The following is a 19,828-nucleotide window of genomic DNA, read 5'->3' on the forward strand; positions in this document are numbered from 1 at the left end:
AACTCTTGGAAGAACTCATTGAAATCTCATCTGATACCACCTGGAGAGCTCGTTTCAGAGTGTGGTGCTGAGTACCAAGTATCTCATCTCATGGCCCACCAAGTATCTCATGATGCAGCAGTTAAGGTGTTGATACCATTCAGCACCACATACAGTATCTGTGTGAAGCTGGCTTTTCATCCATGACAGCTCTGAAAACAAAATATAGGGCCAATTTGAAAGGTCACGATATTGGTGTTATTTCAATAAATTTAAACATGGCCCATTTCATGACTATTTTTTTTACTAACAGCCTGCAGCCTGCTCAAATGTTCAAAACACGACCTCATTATTGCGCGAACGGCAGCCACATCAGACGACAGACTGGTGTTGAAACATGCCAGTTATTAGGCTACCTTCTAACGCCGGAGTGAGCATGGCATAAGAATAGCCTAAAAACCGCATGAGCATTTTATTTAATATGCTCTTTAGATCACAGGCTGGTCATGCATAATCTCGCCCACCAGACTCTTCTACCGAATTGACTAGGTCATGCAAGTCAATCAATAGATTACACTTTCTGTAGGCCTAACACTCACCTACTCATTCTGTTGTGACACAACATGACATGTTAGGGTTGTCACGCTTCCGTGATCATGTTTGAACCAATGTGTAAAAAAATCTGTTTTAGATTAGGCTGTAAAAATCTGTGCTATAGGCTATATTTAGTCTAGTTTATTAGACATAAAGCATTTAAAAATACTTTGATGAGTCTACATCAATAGCATTAACCATACATCGTCAAGGTTGACAGAATAAAGTCTACATCAACTTATTTCCATCATGGACCTTGGTGTAGGCTAATAACAGAACAGATTGACAGGTGGCGACAAAGCACAAGACTGGGCATTTATTTAAAAAACATACGCGTAGAACATGAAAGAACAGACAATCATCAACAAACACAACAACCGCATTGGCCATGGGAGTCTTATGCATGGCTATACTCCTATGTCATTCTTTAACTGTATGTGAAATGCCACATACCTGTTCTAGACTAGGCCTACAGATGAAACCCATGAATACAGAGGTGCTTCACACTACTGACGACTCAGCTGAGAGCATGATCGTTTCTTGACTCAGCTGAGAGCGTTGTTTCTTAAAATTGTCAAGCTACAATATTATAAAATACAATATTATAAAATCCTGTCAGGAATTGTGCCTCAAAGCATGAATGAACCGGCATTTCTAAGCACTTTAAACTTACCGCACTTTAGCGCACATAAAGTCATAGGCGGAAACACGGAAACAGCTGTTTACCGCGGAGTTGGCACTGGCGTAGATAACTTACCGGGGGGGCAGAACTAGCGTACGTCAGTGGCCAATCAGATCGCAGAACGCGAACCCGGAACTGGAAATCCGTTGGTAAAAGAATAGACACAGCCTGGCCAGCAGTGCACTGAACACGAAATTGATATCCAGCTGTTGAGCTCACACTCGAGTCGAGACCTCTTTTTTTACAGTTACTATTTCAACTTAAAACAAAGCAAGAGTACACTTCATCATCAGGTAAGGTATTTGCCCAACAAAATAAAATGTCGGGTTTGCAGTGCACTGTATATTTCGGGCATGCCTTGTGAAGTTGTGATTGTCCGTGCTTTTCTCTCATGCAATCAGGCAAGCAGGCTAGAAGTACAGCATAACTATCTACACTGGCAACACTGAACTTCCCCCATACTACATTTCTTATTATTCATAACGCGGTGGCATTGCATTATCTTATCACATTCTCATCTCACGCCAGGTCTCAGCACCTCGCTTGCAAGATGCTGCTCCCCTCCCCAGCCCCTCCCTGTCTGTGCTAGGAAAATCACGTAGCATACTCTCTATCTCTCTCTCTCAATAACAATAGGAATAATAATAACAATAATAATAATAATGTATTATTATTGTAATTATTATAATAATGCAATAAATTATTAATTGGTAAAAGTTATTTCAGCAGCTGTACATTCTGAGTTTAGAATATTACCATCTGTAATTAAACTGAATTTGTGTTAATTATGCCTGCAGAAATATGCCCAAAAAAGAAAGATATCAGAAAATGAAGGAGAAAGAGCGCCAGGAAGCAGCTGAGGGTAGCAGGTCTATGAATGCATGGCTAAAACCAACACATGAGAGAGTGGATGAGGCTGTAGAGGAACCTGAGAGAGAGGAGAAGGATGTAGAAGGCCTACAAGTAATGTAGAAGAAGAGGTCCTATCGAAAATTGCAGCTGAATTGCATGTCTTCCAATTCCTAAACCTCATTATTATGATAAATCTGAATAAGCTCATTTTGGAAACAGGTGACACAAAAGATAATCAAGAGAACAAACATACTTTTATGTATATCACTCACAGCTACAGAATACACAGCTAAGCTATCTATGGCTACTTTGTTTATTATTAGGCCTACATGTATTTTCAATTTTACATGGGCTTAATTGCAGGCAGGCTACATATTGTGTTATTAAAGGGACACTATGTAGTTTTGGTGACATCTAGTGGTGAAACTGAATGTACCATAGACTTGTATTAACCCCAACCGCAACACCATACCATTATGAGCCCGCAGAGGACGACGCAGGCGCAGCTAGACAGACTATGCTCCATGACAACCTAATCGGGCCCAGTCCCGAGTCCAACAGGAACCGCCCGCTCAACATCTCGCATGATATGGCAACACCACAGCAGGGCCGGAGCTACGGAAGCGGGCCCAGGGATCAGTGGCGGCCCTGGGAGAGCAACTGGGACAGGAACTCCACCTAAGCTCCCTGTAGATAGCCACGCCCTGCCACAAAGATCAGAATGCACCACTGCCGGGATGCGTGTAGCTTATTCCCAGCGGAAGAGTGGGTCGCGTGCTTCCGCGTTTTCCCTGATTGGCTGCGACGCCCCTGTGACCGTGGCAGTGCGGAAATAGGCTGCATCCTCCACGTCAAGAAAGACAGACAGGCATTCTCTGTGACAAACCCTAACCTTAACCAACTCCGAAATAATGCCTAACCTTAACCCTCCCTAACCTTAACTTAACCCTAACCTTAACCAACTCCGAAATGCCTAACCTTAACTTAACCCTAACCTTAACCAACTCCGAAAGAATGCCTAACCTTAACCCTCCCTAACCTTAACCCTAACCTTAACCAACTCCGAAATAATGCCTAACCTTAACCCTCCCTAACCTTAACCAACTCCGAAAGAATGCCTAACCTTAACCCTCCCTAACCTTAACCAACTCCGAAAGAATGCCTAAACTTAACCAGCGGAAGAATGCACGTTTATAGCGAGAGATGATAAGCGTAAAAAAAAAAAAACAAAAAAAATTGAAGTGATTTGAACTTGTGACCAACCGCACCGCAGGCTCCACAGCACGGCGGCGTACCAGTTGAGCTAAGCGTCGAATGAAAAATATTGGGGATTACGGCTACATAATGCCGCAAGCTCTGCCGCTCCGCTCTGCGACTGCCGCGGGGCGTGTCGCAGCCAATCAGGGAAAACGCGGAAGCACTCTTCCGCTGGGAATAAAGAATAGGCTGCCGGCGTCCACAGGAACCCCTACCACGCACCCCAGTCGGCAATACAACCACCGCTGCCCCAACTAAGACTACCAACTACAGACCGCAACGGTATAGAACTCTCTGATGACAATGACCTGTGTCTTCCCATGATAGAACTCCCGAACGGTGCGGGAAGAACCATCCTGGTGCATCGAAGGTTGGAGGTGGTGAAAAGCGAGGCAATGATTAAAGCCTTACCCAGCCTGGTCAAACAATCCAAGGACTTCACCGATGGACTCGCAACAATCGCCATCGAGGACATGCTAACCCCACCAGATTTGCGGAAGATACTCTTCACATTGGTGGGGAGACTGGGGACACACCCCAAATGGCTTTTAACAATATGCAAAATATGCTGTACTCATACTGAAGTTATTCATATACTGTATACTAGGTCTGATCTGCTTGGGATTCCACGTGACATACTTAATGCTGTGTGTGAGAGAGAGATCATCGATCTCCTCTCTCTACCTCTCTCTCCAACACAGTGAGCTCTCCGTAGTATGATCATGATCATTATGATCGACTGGAATAAAAAAAAAATAGGTTTACAATTTACATACTGTAGCTGTCACTTTTGTTCATTAATGTTACCTAAATGTCATAAGTGAATTGTGTAGAAACAACTCACCAAAATTGACTATTGCACGACTTATTTGACAAAAAAAAATCGACAAAGGGGGGGCGGGGCAGTGGGTGTCTGGCCTAGGGCACCAAAACGGTCAGAAATGGCCCTGGGCTGAGGGGTTGTTGACCAGACACCGATTGAACCCAAGCGCTGAAGAACAACCATAACGCTAGTTCTGAATCTGGACTATAGCCCAGGTCAATCCAAAACCAATCGGGAGTGTGGATGTGCGCCACGAGAACGTGTTCGACCTCTAGTCTTTTTACTGATAAACACAACACTCTTAACTTACCATCTTTAGATAACAGTTTGAAAACATTGCACCTCTGAAAACATAAAAAAACAAACTAAGTTTGAGAGTTCCACGTTTTTTTTAGTCTGAGGTACTCCATTATGCATATTAAATCATTAGGTGGAAGTCAATGATGACACCACTGTATTTGAAAGGCTCCAAGGTCCATATCTTTGGGTAAGTGCCCAAATCACACATATACATTTTAAAAATGGGGTTTATTCATTGTCAATATTATTACCATACAACTTTTTCTTTCAAATTAACACTTTGATTGCCTAAGGCTAAATTCATGATATACCATAGGTTGCCAGCTCTATTTGTCTATGGAGAAGATCCCCTTCTTTGCAGGGCTATAACTTTTTAAATTCTATTGCTAAATTGCCATTATTAGGGCCCATTCAATGTCCTATATGTATTGTTCAGGGTGAAGCAACGTTAAACTTTTTCATTCACATATACTAAAGTATGGTCTATAAGTATGTTTTCATCTCTTTCTGCAGCTTTCTCCAGAACGTGATCTATAGCCCCAAATGCATTATATTGATGATGAAATAGTTTGATGGCAATTGGCGCGATATAAAAAATTCCAACTAGACATGGTTCTAGAAGTTACTACACGTCATCTGATGTTGACCGGATGGGTGAGGGGGCGTTTATAATTCCGTGGGCAACATTATACCATTCATCTAGTGTGGGTCATATGTTCATCAGATCAGTTAGTATAGGAGACATTGAAAAATAACGCTGAATCTTACCGTATATTCCTCGCGCCGTTGGGCGATGAGCGTGGAACAGACATTTTCCTATTATGGGATGTAGAAATATCGGGTCCATTTCCAGCTTGTATAATAGTATATACGTCCAAATCATGTTGTTTATCGAGTTATTGGCAACGGATCGCTATGTATTGTGACAAGCTAGAGTGCCGGAACCTATACCGAGTGCCCGGAAGTAATATGGGTGAATAGCACATCGTCCAAGTAACTTCCTCTTTGGCGATTGCGCAGATCGGCCACCAGATGGCGCTCTTGAACCGCTAGAGGGTTCAGTGGGGCTTTTTGGTGGGTCTCAGGCCAGCGGATGGGAAATATGAATCCGATCACAGATTTTTGAAATATTGATATCAAAGACGAGTTACGGCGTCCTCTGCAACTTGAGCATGGCGGGGAAGGACGCCTAAACACGTTTTCGGCACTTAAAGTGTTAAGAAAATACTAATTCAAGCTATACAGTATAAAGTCTACAGGCATAATTTACTGTATTGTTAGTAGATGAAATACAATGCCCAAATACTGATATTCCCCGCAACAGCAAGCTCCAGAAAAAAACAGCAAAATAACAGACCACACCATATGATTTTATCATTTTTTTTATAATTGCATTTTATTAATTGAAAACAAAAAAACAAAAAACAAAATAAAAACAAAAAAACAATGCAAAAAAAAAACAAAAAAAAGAAAAGAGCAAAAGACATAACGAGAGTATCATTAGGTAAGAGAAGGCAAGACACTTAAATAAGAACAGCTCCGTGTTGGTAAAGGGAAGGAGGTCAAAGGTCAAGTAAGGTAGGGGGGCAGGCGCGGGTGTTGATGGACATGTTGGATTATGTACACGGTTTCTCACTGCAGGACTGACGGGCCCCACGTAGGGAGGGGGCTCAGAGCAGCAGGTCGGAGATGCTGAATCACCAGAGAGAAAGGCACTATCCAGAGAGAACAAGGAAACCCAGAAAACACTAAACACGGTAAACACACACGCACACACACACACGCATACGTACGTACACACACACCAGACCAGAAAACAACCGCTGAACATAAAAAGTGCTTGACCACACGCCACACGTTGGACAAAGAGAGGGAAACAAAATTTAAAAGAAACATTTACATAGTTTAAAGCTGATCTCTCAACTCGTAGCATAAAAGACAATCTCTCGTTGTTTTTTTTGTTAGTTTTTTCTGAACTGTTTAATCTGTGCCAGTTGCAGAACTGCACAGGTGATTTACACGGCTGTGATTATCCGAACTCCCCCCCCCCCCCCTGCCACGTGCAGGTGTGGCGAGGAGGAGAGCGCCTCTACGTACGCGCGGGGTGGGTGTGTGTGTGTGCATGCATGTACTGAATGTCTCATATACAGTATGCACGTCAGTCCACTGTGTTCTCGTATATCTCTCTCTCTCTTTCGCAATAAAAAAATGGAACAATATTGACACCACTTATACTTCCGCATCATGCGGCGGCGATCCCTTGCGGTGGAGTCGGTCAGTTCTCCGACCACGCCGTCCCTCGCGTCAACGTCTATATGGCCACGCAGTCAGCTACATTCACTGCCCGGGAGAAGAACGGCTGCAATAAATACATTGGCTTGGAAAAAGGTGGCTGGCCTCTTCACAGGGGGTCTCATAATAATACAACAGCTCTTGCAGCAAACATGGCTCGACTCACTGGTCGACATTATAAACCTCCTGACAGGGTTTGGGTTCTTTTTCTCTCTCCAGAGAATAGACCCGACTCTCTCTCTCTCTCTCGCACGGTGCGCACGTTAACAGACAAGATAGGATCTTTTCAAAATGGAATTCCATGATGCCTTTTTAAATATCATGCGTTGTTTATCCAAGGGCCCTCGGATAGAAATCCAGGAAGAAAATAAAAATAAAATAAGAAATAAAAAATCATACTGACAATTCAGCACATTCTATAGCTACTAGGTCTTATCCAGACTAACAAAAAAAAAGAAAGTTGAAACATAATTTACAAAAAAAAAAAAAAAATACAATTTGTGATGAGAGGTAAAACAGACAAACACATACAAATATATAATATATATTCTTAAAAAATGGATTCTCTCTATAGTTTGATTTATTTATACAGCCAAAGGCTGATGTACAATGCTCATGTGCCAATGATCTTGGACATGGAATCTTGCTGTAGATGGCATCAGTTTCTTTTTTTCTTCTTTTATTCATCTTCTCTCTCTTTTTTCTTTTTAAATTCATTTCTTCTTTTTTTATATATATTTTTTTACTTCCATTTTCCCCCCTTTTTAAAACAGTTAGGATTTAAGGGTAGGTATTTCATTTTAGGTGATTAAAAACAACATGCTGCAAAATAAAAAAAAGAGGTAAAAATAAAAAGGCAGAATGTTAAGAAGTTACAAGGAGAGACAGAAGCAGCTCTGGGAGGCTTGGCAACAGATTCATGCAGTTCATCTTCGTGGCTTTAGTTTCTCCATATAGACCATTTATTTCCCCCTCAGTCCTGACTGAGGTGTTCACTATAGAGGGGAACATGTCTCAGGTGTGCCACCTACTGGGTGAAGCCTCCTCCACAACACTACTCCTCTTCTCCTCTCTCTCCCTCTCTGTTTGCTCTCTTCCTGTCTGCTCCTGGTATCGTGGGATGGATGGCGGGAGGGGAGGTGGGGCTCGAGGTACGGGGGTGGAGTGTACAATGAGGGCTGATGTGGAGTCAAGGGTTGATGATGATGATGAATGTTGTTGTTGTTGTTGTTTACATGGTCTGACTGTTTACATGTTCCGGTTGACGGGGGTGACGTAGTTACGGGGGAACATGCCCGTCTGGCCGTGGCAGCCTCCTTTCCACCAGTTGGGGTCAGAGTTGTCCAACACCTGGATGAAGTCGCCGCGTCTGAAGCCCAGCTCTCCGTCCTCCTGGGGATCAAAGTCAAAGAGAGCCTGCACGAAGGTGGGGTGCTGTGGAGAGGGAGGGAGAGAGAGAGGGGGGGGGGGAGAGAGAGAGGGGGGGGGAGAGAGAGGGGGGGGGGAGAGAGAGAGGGGGGGGAGAGAGAGAGGGGGGGGGGAGGGGGGAGAGAGAGAGGGGGGGGGGAGAGAGAGAGAAACGGGGGAAAGGGAGAAATAGGGGGGGAGAGAGAGTGAGAGAGAGGGGGGGGAGAGAGAAAGAGAGAGGGGGGGAGAGAGAGAGAGAGAGAGGGGGAGAGAGAAAGAGATGGGGAGAGAGAAAGAGATGGGGGAGAGAAGGAAGGAGATGGAGAGATAGAGAAAGAAGGAGGGGGGGAGAAGAGAAGTACATTATAGCACCGTTCAATATGGTACAGTGACAGAAACTATTTCACAAACTCTAAATAAATAATCAAAAGAAAAACCAAAAAGGACCAAAACTAAACCAATAGCAATAACAGATGCAGAAAACAGCTGTGAGTAAATAGAGCTGTGAGTAAATAGAGCTGTGAGTAAATAGAGCTGAGAGTAAAGAGAGCTGAGAGTAAAGAGAGCTGAGAGTAAATAGAGCTGTGAGTAAATAGAGCTGAGAGTAAATAGAGCTGAGAGTAAAGAGAGCTGAGAGTAAAGAGAGCTGAGAGTAGAGAGAGCTGAGAGTAAATAGAGCTGAGAGTAAATAGAGCTGAGAGTAAATAGAGCTGAGAGTAAATAGAGCTGAGAGTAAATAGAGCTGAGAGTAAATAGAGCTGAGAGTAGAGAGAGCTGAGAGTAAATAGAGCTGAGAGTAAATAGAGCTGAGAGTAAATAGAGCTGAGAGTAAATAGAGCTGAGAGTAAAGAGAGCTGAGAGTAAATAGAGCTGAGAGTAAATAGAGCTGAGAGTAAATAGAGCTGAGAGTAAATAGAGCTGTGAGTAAATAGAGCTGTGAGTAAATAGAGCTGTGAGTAAATAGAGCTGAGAGTAAATAGAGCTGAGAGTAAATAGAGCTGAGAGTAAATAGAGCTGAGAGTAAATAGAGCTGAGAGTAAATAGAGCTGAGAGTAAATAGAGCTGAGAGTAAATAGAGCTGTGAGTAAATAGAGCTGAGAGTAAATAGAGCTGAGAGTAAATAGAGCTGAGAGTAAATAGAGCTGAGAGTAAATAGAGCTGTGAGTAAATAGAGCTGAGAGTAGAGAGAGCTGAGAGTAAATAGAGCTGAGAGTAAAGAGAGCTGAGAGTAAATAGAGCTGAGGGTAAATAGAGCTGAGAGTAAATAGAGCTGAGAGTAAATAGAGCTGAGAGTAAATAGAGCTGTGAGTAAATAGAGCTGAGAGTAAATAGAGCTGAGAGTAAATAGAGCTGAGAGTAAATAGAGCTGAGAGTAAATAGAGCTGTGAGTAAATAGAGCTGAGAGTAGAGAGAGCTGAGAGTAAATAGAGCTGAGAGTAAATAGAGCTGAGAGTAAATAGAGCTGTGAGTAAATAGAGCTGAGAGTAAATAGAGCTGAGAGTAAATAGAGCTGTGAGTAAATAGAGCTGAGAGTAAATAGAGCTGAGAGTAAAGAGAGCTGAGAGTAAATAGAGCTGTGAGTAGAGAGAGCTGAGAGTAAATAGAGCTGAGAGTAAATAGAGCTGAGAGTAAAGAGAGCTGAGAGTAAATAGAGCTGTGAGTAAATAGAGCTGAGAGTAAATAGAGCTGAGAGTAAAGAGAGCTGAGAGTAAATAGAGCTGTGAGTAGAGAGAGCTGAGAGTAAATAGAGCTGAGAGTAAATAGAGCTGAGAGTAAAGAGAGCTGAGAGTAAATAGAGCTGAGAGTAAAGAGAGCTGAGAGTAAATAGAGCTGAGAGTAGAGAGAGCTGTGAGTAAATAGAGCTGAGAGTAAATAGAGCTGAGAGTAAAGAGAGCTGAGAGTAAAGAGAGCTGAGAGTAAATAGAGCTGAGAGTAAATAGAGCTGAGTAAATAGAGCTGAGAGTAAATAGAGCTGAGAGTAAATAGAGCTGAGAGTAAATAGAGCTGAGAGTAAATAGAGCTGAGTAAATAGAGCTGAGAGTAAATAGAGCTGAGAGTAAATAGAGCTGAGAGTAAATAGAGCTGAGAGTAAATAGAGCTGAGAGTAAAGAGAGCTGAGAGTAAATAGAGCTGAGAGTAAATAGAGCTGAGAGTAAATAGAGCTGAGAGTAAAGAGAGCTGAGAGTAAATAGAGCTGAGAGTAAATAGAGCTGAGAGTAAATAGAGCTGTGAGTAAAGAGAGCTGAGAGTAAATAGAGCTGTGAGTAAATAGAGCTGAGAGTAAATAGAGCTGTGAGTAAATAGAGCTGAGAGTAAATAGAGCTGAGAGTAAATAGAGCTGAGAGTAAATAGAGCTGAGAGTAAATAGAGCTGAGAGTAAATAGAGCTGAGAGTAAATAGAGCTGAGAGTAAATAGAGCTGAGAGTAAAGAGAGCTGAGAGTAAATAGAGCTGGCTGAGAGTAAATAGAGCTGAGAGTAAATAGAGCCGAGAGTAAAGAGAGCTGAGAGTAAATAGAGCTGAGAGTAAATAGAGCTGAGAGTAAATAGAGCTGAGAGTAAATAGAGCTGAGAGTAAATAGAGCTGAGAGTAAATAGAGCTGAGAGTAAATAGAGCTGAGAGTAAAGAGAGCTGAGAGTAAATAGAGCTGAGAGTAAATAGAGCTGAGAGTAAATAGAGCTGAGAGTAAATAGAGCTGTGAGTAAATAGAGCTGTGAGTAAATAGAGCTGAGAGTAAATAGAGCTGAGAGTAAATAGAGCTGAGAGTAAATAGAGCTGAGAGTAAATAGAGCTGTGAGTAAATAGAGCTGAGAGTAAATAGAGCTGAGAGTAAATAGAGCTGAGAGTAAATAGAGCTGAGAGTAGAGAGAGCTGAGAGTAAATAGAGCTGAGAGTAAATAGAGCTGAGAGTAGAGAGAGCTGAGAGTAAATAGAGCTGAGAGTAAATAGAGCTGAGAGTAAATAGAGCTGAGAGTAAATAGAGCTGAGAGTAAATAGAGCTGAGAGTAAATAGAGCTGAGAGTAAATAGAGCTGAGAGTAAATAGAGCTGTGAGTAAATAGAGCTGAGAGTAAATAGAGCTGTGAGTAAATAGAGCTGAGAGTAAATAGAGCTGAGAGTAAATAGAGCTGAGAGTAAATAGAGCTGTGAGTAAATAGAGCTGAGAGTAAATAGAGCTGTGAGTAAATAGAGCTGTGAGTAAATAGAGCTGAGAGTAAAGAGAGCTGAGAGTAAAGAGAGCTGAGAGTAAATAGAGCTGAGAGTAAATAGAGCTGAGAGTAAATAGAGCTGTGAGTAAATAGAGCTGTGAGTAAATAGAGCTGTGAGTAAATAGAGATGTGAGTAAATAGAGCTGTGAGTAAATAGAGCTGTGAGTAAATAGAGCTGAGAGTAAAGAGAGATGAGAGTAAATAGAGCTGAGAGTAAATAGAGCTGAGAGTAAATAGAGCTGTGAGTAAATAGAGCTGTGAGTAAATAGAGCTGAGAGTAAATAGAGCTGAGAGTAAATAGAGCTGAGAGTAAATAGAGCTGAGAGTAAATAGAGCTGAGAGTAAATAGAGCTGAGAGTAGAGAGAGCTGAGAGTAAATAGAGCTGAGAGTAGAGAGAGCTGTGAGTAAAGAGAGCTGTGAGTAAATAGAGCTGAGAGTAAATAGAGCTGAGAGTAAAGAGAGCTGAGAGTAAATAGAGCTGAGAGTAAATAGAGCTGTGAGTAAATAGAGATGCGAGTAAATAGAGCTGTGAGTAAATAGAGCTGTGAGTAAATAGAGCTGAGAGTAAATAGAGCTGAGAGTAAATAGAGCTGTGAGTAAATAGAGCTGAGAGTAAATAGAGCTGAGAGTAAAGAGAGCTGAGAGTAAATAGAGCTGAGAGTAAATAGAGCTGTGAGTAAATAGAGCTGTGAGTAAATAGAGCTGTGAGTAAATAGAGCTGAGAGTAAAGAGAGCTGAGAGTAAATAGAGCTGAGAGTAAAGAGAGCTGAGAGTAAATAGAGCTGAGAGTAAATAGAGCTGAGAGTAAATAGAGCTGTGAGTAAATAGAGCTGTGAGTAAATAGAGCTGAGAGTAAATAGAGCTGAGAGTAAATAGAGCTGTGAGTAAATAGAGCTGAGAGTAAATAGAGCTGAGAGTAAAGAGAGCTGTGAGTAAATAGAGCTGTGAGTAAAGAGAGCTGTGAGTAAATAGAGCTGTGAGTAAATAGAGCCGAGAGTAAATAGAGCTGAGAGTAAATAGAGCTGTGAGTAAATAGAGCTGAGAGTAAAGAGAGCTGAGAGTAAATAGAGCTGAGCGTAAATAGAGCTGTGAGTAAATAGAGCTGTGAGTAAATAGAGCTGAGAGTAAATAGAGCTGTGAGTAAATAGAGATGTGAGTAAAGAGAGCTGAGAGTAAATAGAGCTGTGAGTAGAGAGAGCTGTGAGTAAAGAGAGCTGAGAGTAAATAGAGCTGTGAGTAAATAGAGCTGAGAGTAAATAGAGCTGTGAGTAGAGAGAGCTGTGAGTAAAGAGAGCTGAGAGTAAATAGAGCTGTGAGTAAATAGAGCTGTAAATAGACAGAAGTACAGAATGTGTTACTTGCTCTCAGTCTCAGCTAACATTTTAATAGAGTTGTTTCCCACCTGGGTGACCTGCTCGATGTCGCGCAGGAAGATCTGCTGGTTGCGGGACACGGAGGTGGATCGGTGGTAGTCCACCAGCTCGTTCAGCGAGTTAAACTTCACCACCCACAGGAAGTACTTCCCTGCCCCGTCACGAAGAACCTTGAAATGCTGGACGTCATTTCCAAACCTGAGGAGGGTTGAACAACAAGAAGAGAGATTTAAAGAGGGATGACTCCTGAGGAGGTTTGAATAAGAAGAGCGATTTAAAGAGGGATGACTCCTGAGGAGAGTTGAACAAGAAGAGCGATTTAAAGAGGGATGACTCCTGAGGAGAGTTGAACAAGAGCGATTTAAAGAGGGATGACTCCTGAGGAGAGTTGAACAAGAAGAGAGATTTAAGGGGGGATGACTCCTGAGGAGGGTTGACCAAGAAGAGAGATTTAATGACCCCTGAGGAGGGTTGAATAAGAGGAGAGCTCTAAAGGGCGATGACCCCTGAGGAGGGTTGAATAAGAGGAGAGCTCTAAAGGGCGGTGACCCCTCAGGAGGGTTGAATAAGAGGAGAGCTCTAAAGGGCGGTGACCCCTCAGGAGGGTTGAATAAGAGGAGAGCTCTAAAGGGCGGTGACCCCTCAGGAGGGTTGAATAAGAGAAGAGCTCTAAAGGGCGATGACCCCTGAGGAGGGTTGAATAAGAGGAGAGCTCTAAAGGGCGGTGACCCCTGAGGAGGGTTGAATAAGAGGAGAGCTCTAAAGGGCGATGACCCCTGAGGAGGGTTGAATAAGAGGAGAGCTCTAAAGGGCGGTGACCCCTCAGGAGGGTTGAATAAGAGGAGAGCTCTAAAGGGCGGTGACCCCTGAGGAGGGTTGAATAAGAGAGCTCTAAAGGGCGATGACTCCCAGCAGTGGGATAACAGATTACCAATATTTTGTTCACTATATTTAATCATTTAGGACACATGTTGCACATACAATATAATGCACTTTGTTAACCCTTTCACTGCCACACGACAGAAGGTTAACCCTTTACTATCACACAACTGACGGCTGCTAATGATGGAGCATCGCCGTCGGTTGTGTGATAGTAAAGGGCTAACCTTCTGTATTGTCACAGTGAAAGGGTTAACCGGCTGTCGTGTGGCAGTGAAAAGGTTAAGAAGAACTGAGGATAAAACACAAAAAGAGCCCTTATTTCCATTGTGGTCCTCCCCACCAAGACAGCTTCAGGCATGTATGGCGACTGTAGCACAGATTCATAAAAACATCAGATTCACAACCCGAGAATATCCAAACAATGTACATGAAACGCAATACAAATCCTTTCACACGTCTCACGACAGAAAGTACACCATCGGTGGATCCCAGGGCTGTACGCTAAGCTTTTTCACTAGGGGCACAGTTGCCCCTAAATGAGAAATTTAGGGGCACAGAATATTTTTTAGGGGCACATTTTTTAATAACAATTTTACCATTATAGTGCAAAAAAATATGTTCCTCCTGCCTCATTACTGTGGTCCTTTTATTTAACATTTAAGTGCTTTTGTTTTCAGGTTTGTATCTTTTATAATGATGATTATAATGACTGAGAAAGTGTGTAAATCCCTAATAGAACAAAAACAACAAACTGTGTGTGCGCGCTTGTAGTGCTCCTTGAATGAGATCACCACAACACACAAACACCATTGCATTAATCAGGAGGACAAGAAACTGCATACCTTTGTTTCACAATGAAAAGTGCTTTATAAATAAAATGAATTATTATTATTGTAAATAACCCCATGAAAGGGTTATTATTTTTATGGGTAATTACCCGCTTCATATTTATGATGTTACTGGTTTCAGGGTGTGCCTAAAGTGATCAATGTGTTGGGCCGTTTATAGAGATCTATGCCAATTAATGTTTATCCGGGACTTTTTTTTATAAGAATTGAGAGCCCTACTACGGTATTAGTATATGTGACCTTTATTTTGAAAACAGTGTTGCGACGCAACCTTGTTTAAGTTTGCGCTTTTGACAGTGAAATGTTCAGTTCAACTTAGCTCGAAGGAGGGCGGCTAGGTGGTGTAGTGGGCAAGGCGCTCGCCACCAACGCTGGATACACTGGGTTCGAGTCCAGCTCTCGGCGTTGCTACCAGCTTGCTGGTCACTCATACTAACATAATTGGCAGTGTTAGGGGTGGGAAAGCTGGTGGGTGGGTCCTGGGCATTGTAGACAGCGACTCCTACAGTTCGGTCGGGGCGCCTGCTCAGCGAGGGAAGGATCTGGAGGGAGGTAGTGTGACCTTCCACACGTTACACTCTCCCAGTGAAAGTCCGCACTGCCAGGCTGGCTGCACATGTGTCAGAGGAAAGCATGCGATAGTCTCCGGCCTCCCGGACCAACAGTAGGGGGGGGGGGGGGGTGCGCAACAACCAGGAAGGGGGTTGGGAATTGGCATAACGACTAACAGTGGGATGGGAGAAAAATAGGAAAAAAGAGGGGGGAAAAAGATAATAAAAAAAATTTAAAAACGTAGCTCGAAGGAAAGACTCTAATCAAAAAGGTTTAATTGACCCGTATGAGGCCATCACTCTTACGGTGGGACTTTGATTGTTTATAGAAGAGGAATGTAATACTATGCAAAACGAGAAATAAACTGATTTTCTTTTTTTTAAACTTTATTTTTTAGCGTTTATCGCTTTTCTGGTCAAGCATGACCGACAGAAACAGGTTGAAAATGGGATGTAGAGCAGGGGAAGACATTCTGAGAAATGACGGCGGGTCCGGGAATCGAACTCGTGTCCCCCAGATCCGTGACGAGCACGGTTTTCCCCGACGCAGAAATAGCGCCGAGATATGCGGTGAGCTACGGGAGCTCCCCTGAAATAAACTGATTTTACCAGCAGTAAGTTGCAAGCCACTTTCATACGGGGAACCGTGACAATTATTGTATCTTATTTGCATATTGTCTCATTATTAGATAGATAGGTTGATACTTTTTTTTTTTTTTTTACTATCTCCCATCCCACTGTTAGTAAGTGAACCCTGTTAGACGTCAGCTCACAAGATGGAAACTCTGTTGGGAGTAGAGTGTGGCCACAGTACTGGTGGAGGAGGCAGGGGTTCTGATGTGATGAGGGGGCAAGAAAGATAGTGGATAACCTTCTTGGCCACCAGAGGGCAGCACAGACACCAAGAGAATAAGGAAGTTGCTGTGTTGATGATGACGCAGATAAGTGTACTAGTAAGGAAAATCAGGTTGTTGAGCAATCTTCAGAAACTATACATTGCAATAATGATGACGTCTTGCGTCTCAGTGCTGTTTTGTTTTAAGGAGAAGTATTTACTTGTTTTCTTTCTCCATGAAATGATGTAGATGAAAGAATAGCAATACCTTGTCTTATAGGGCCTGCTACCTTATCATTTCATTAAGCTGTAATTAACCTCTTAAAGGATAACTCCACTTTTTTTTTTAAATTAGCTTATTTAACATCTTCCCTGGAGTTAGACAAGAAGATGCATACCTTTTTTGTCTCTGTGCGTGCATTTTAGCTTTGGGAATAGACGCTCCGTTAGCATAGCTTAGCTTCATCACTGGAAGTGGGGGAGGACAGTAGCCTTACAGTGCCTTACAGTGTATTGCAAGGTCTGACATTGACCAAACTTGATATGCATGACCTTGGTGGGCTCTAGGTCAACTCCTGAAAAGGGGGTCAATGTCAGACCTTGCAAACAAAAGTTAGGGGCGCACTGAAATTATGGCAAGGGTTATTAGCCCCCTAACTTTTGATTGCAAAGTCTGACATTGCCATATTCAAAATGCTTTACTCTCAATAGCTGTCAAACTAAATTAATGTGTGCAAAACCGTTAGTTTTTGGACGTGTGTGAGATAATGTGCAAAATAAATCAGCATGGTTTTCTTTGGCCGCTTTAAGTGCCCCTTTAACAATGGCTTTAGATTCAGTGAGAGAAACGGTGGACTCACTTGACAGAAAGAGAGAAGTCCCCCGGCGCGCTCTCGCTCTCTCTGATGAGGAAGGCTCCGTCGTGCCTCTGTTTGTTCAGCATCTCCTCTGCCTTGGCCCGGGGAATCTTCCCAAAGAACCACCTGGTGGAGACCACGACAAAACAAATGCAGACTTAAGAGTTGCAAATATCATTAGGGGGCGGGACGACACAAGTAACTTGCGATACAAATACGGATGTTTGGTCCTCAATAATGATAATATCACGATACACGATATCTGTGGAAATACCACGAAAAAAGCCATAAAATGTATTCACAGAATTGACATGAAAGCTTATCAGATTCTTTAGTGTGCATCACAAATGCAAACAAATTGCATAGTGTCTCTTTAATAATAACTTGATTATTATTAACTATTATTATGTCTGACCAAGATGGCGGTGCCTGCACAACGCATGGCTCGGCATCTCTCCAGTTTTTGCAAATTAGCGGTAATATACCTATTTGTTTTAAGTACCCAATTTAACCACCTGTACATTGTATATTGCTGTTGTACTTTACTCGTGTCACTGTATAATGACGATACATTTCAATGTAATCTAATGTAATTATTATGTCCCCAACTAAAAATGTGTTACCATCTGCAATAAAAATACAGTCAGGTCCATAAATATTTGGACATCGACATACTTTTCACAATTTGGCTCTGTACACCACCACAATGGACTTGAAATTAAGCAAGGTGTGCTTTACGTGCAGACTTTCAGCTTTTTAAGGGTATTTACATCCAAATCAGGTGAACAATGTAGGAATTACAACCGTTTCTACATGTGCACCCCCCTTTTCAAGCGACCAAAAGTAACTGGACAAACTTAACAATCCTTAAATAAAATAGTTACTTTTAATACGTGGTTGCAAGTAGGGATGGGCATTTTTAAGAAGAATCCAGATTGATTGATCGCATGCTATACTCGAGTGATCGTGTATTACTCGAAAAGGGAAAAAAATAAATTTTATAATTGTTTTACTTAATTTTGTTCATTTACGTATATGTTTAAGGAAACCAACAAACAGTTATAATCTTACACATACATGTGAAACAAATATGTACAAAAAAAAAAATTGTTTAAGTGTTTAATATTTTTTTTCATAATTTTTTTTAATAAGTTTAAGATAGATTTTTCTCATAGCTACGAGTAATCGATTACTCACACCCATCCCTAGTTGCAAGTCCTTTGCAGTCAATGACAGCCTGAAGTCTGGAACTCATAGATGTCACCAGACACCTAGTGATGCTCTGCCAGGCCTCTACTGCAACTGTCTTCAGTTCCTGCTTGTTCTTGGGGCATTTTCCCTTCAGTTTTGTCTTCAGTAAGTGAAATGCAGGGCGGCCGGGTAGCGCAGCGGACTAAGCGTCTGCCTACCACCGCAGAGACAGTGGGATGGAATCCAGCTGCCAGCGGTACCTCCGGCTTGGTCGGTCGTCCATACTGACACAATTGGCAGTGTTAGAGGGTGGGAAGCCGGTGGGGTGTATCCTGGTCATTGTAAACAGCGACTCCTACAGGTCGGTCGGGGCGCCTGCACAGCGAGGGAAGGAGCTGGGGGAGGTAGTGTGATCCTCCCACGTGTTACACTCAACCAATGAGAGTCCTCGCTGTCAGGTGAAAAGAAGCGTCTGGCTGAGGTCGCTTTCACATATAGTTTTGGAGGACTCGGTGCGGTTCTGGGGGTGAAGTTGCAACATTGTTGCATTCTTCATTTGGTTCGCCTGCGTTCACATAGAATCTGTCAGGCGGACCGAGACCTTCTGAACAATGTCACGCGGTCGAAAAGGGCGCTTGTCTATTGGACAGTGGAAATGTGTGTGTGGCTGCAAGCCCGTGTGTGCGCGCGCGCGCGTGTGTGTGTCTGTGTGTGGACTGCGGAGCCCTCCAGATCAGCGGAGCCGAGTTTTGACATGGCATTGATCCATTGTTCTATTGAAGCACATTACCACCATCCTCTCGCTAAACAACTTGTACACCTCGTTGTTTTTGTGAGTGCCCACATTCCCCACAAGCAGCTGTTTTATTTGGTCTTCAGCCCCCCAAGTCTGTCGGACTCTGTCCACGAGACATGTTTACACAGTGTGCTTGTTTTGCAGTGAATGCGCACCGCGGTAATATTAATAATAATAACAGCTGTGTTTTTTTTCTTCCTTGTTCTACCCCAAGATGCACAGTAGATAGATAGATAGATGCAGTGTGCTTGTTTTGCAGTGAATGCGCGCCGCGGTAATATTAATAATAATAACAGCTGTGTTTTTTTTCTTCCTTGTTCTACCCCAAGATGCACAGTAGATAGTTAGATAGATGCAGTGTGCTTGTTTTGCAGTGAATGCGCGCCGCGGTAATAATATACCCAAGATGGTTTATCAGGCGACTTCCTACGTTTGGTTCGATGAAGCCGAACCGAGACCGACGTTTTCAGGCAGACCAGAGTTCGACTGTTTGGTCCGCGAACCGAGTTCGACGCACATTCACACAGACCCGAAAAACCGGACTATCGAATTCTGGTCCGAAAGTCCGGACCAAACAGCCCCTGTGTGAAAGCGACCTGACTCCGCATGTATTGGAGGAGACATGTGTGATAGTCTTCAACCATCCCTAGACCGGCAAGTGGGGGGCAAATGTGTGCAACAACCAGGAAGGGAGGGAAGGGAATTGGCATAACGAAGTAGATCAAAACAAAGTAAGTGAAATGCAAGCTCAATTGGATTCAGGTCAGGTGGTTGACTTGGCCATTATTGCATAACATTCCACTTCTTTACCTTAAAAACTCTTTGGGTGCTTTCACAGTATCCTTCAGGTCATTGTCCATCTGCACTGTGAAACACCGTCCAATGAGTTCTGAAACATTTGGCTGAATATGAGCAGATAATATTGCCAGAAAAACCTCAGAATTCATCCTACTGCTTTTGTCAGGAGTTACATCATCAATAAATACAAGGGAGCCAGTTCTATTAACTACATGTATGTATGTATGTATGTATGTATGTATGTATGTATGTATGTATGTATGTATGTATGTATGTATGTATGTATGTATGTATGTATGTATG

The 19,828-nt window shown here is 42.7% G+C and overlaps 1 protein-coding gene across 1 annotated transcript in view; it reads right to left on the reverse strand.

Annotated features, from left to right (window-relative positions):
- Positions 1-5,869: 5,869 nt before the first annotated feature.
- Positions 5,870-19,828, reverse strand: part of grb2b (growth factor receptor-bound protein 2b) — a 124,020-nt gene continuing 110,061 nt past the window's right edge. Inside the window, exons 4-6 of the mRNA XM_084329667.1 lie at positions 16,744-16,866; positions 12,797-12,965; positions 5,870-8,213 (exon numbers count right to left, since the gene is read on the reverse strand). Of these exons, the coding sequence (XP_084185793.1) occupies positions 8,028-8,213; positions 12,797-12,965; positions 16,744-16,866 (478 nt within the window). The 3' untranslated portion in view covers positions 5,870-8,027. The remainder of the gene's footprint in view (positions 8,214-12,796; positions 12,966-16,743; positions 16,867-19,828) is intronic.

The sequence above is a fragment of the Notolepis coatsorum genome (assembly GCF_963971535.1).
Source record: "Notolepis coatsorum genome assembly, chromosome: 14".
Classification (NCBI taxonomy): Eukaryota; Metazoa; Chordata; class Actinopteri; order Aulopiformes; family Paralepididae; genus Notolepis; species Notolepis coatsorum.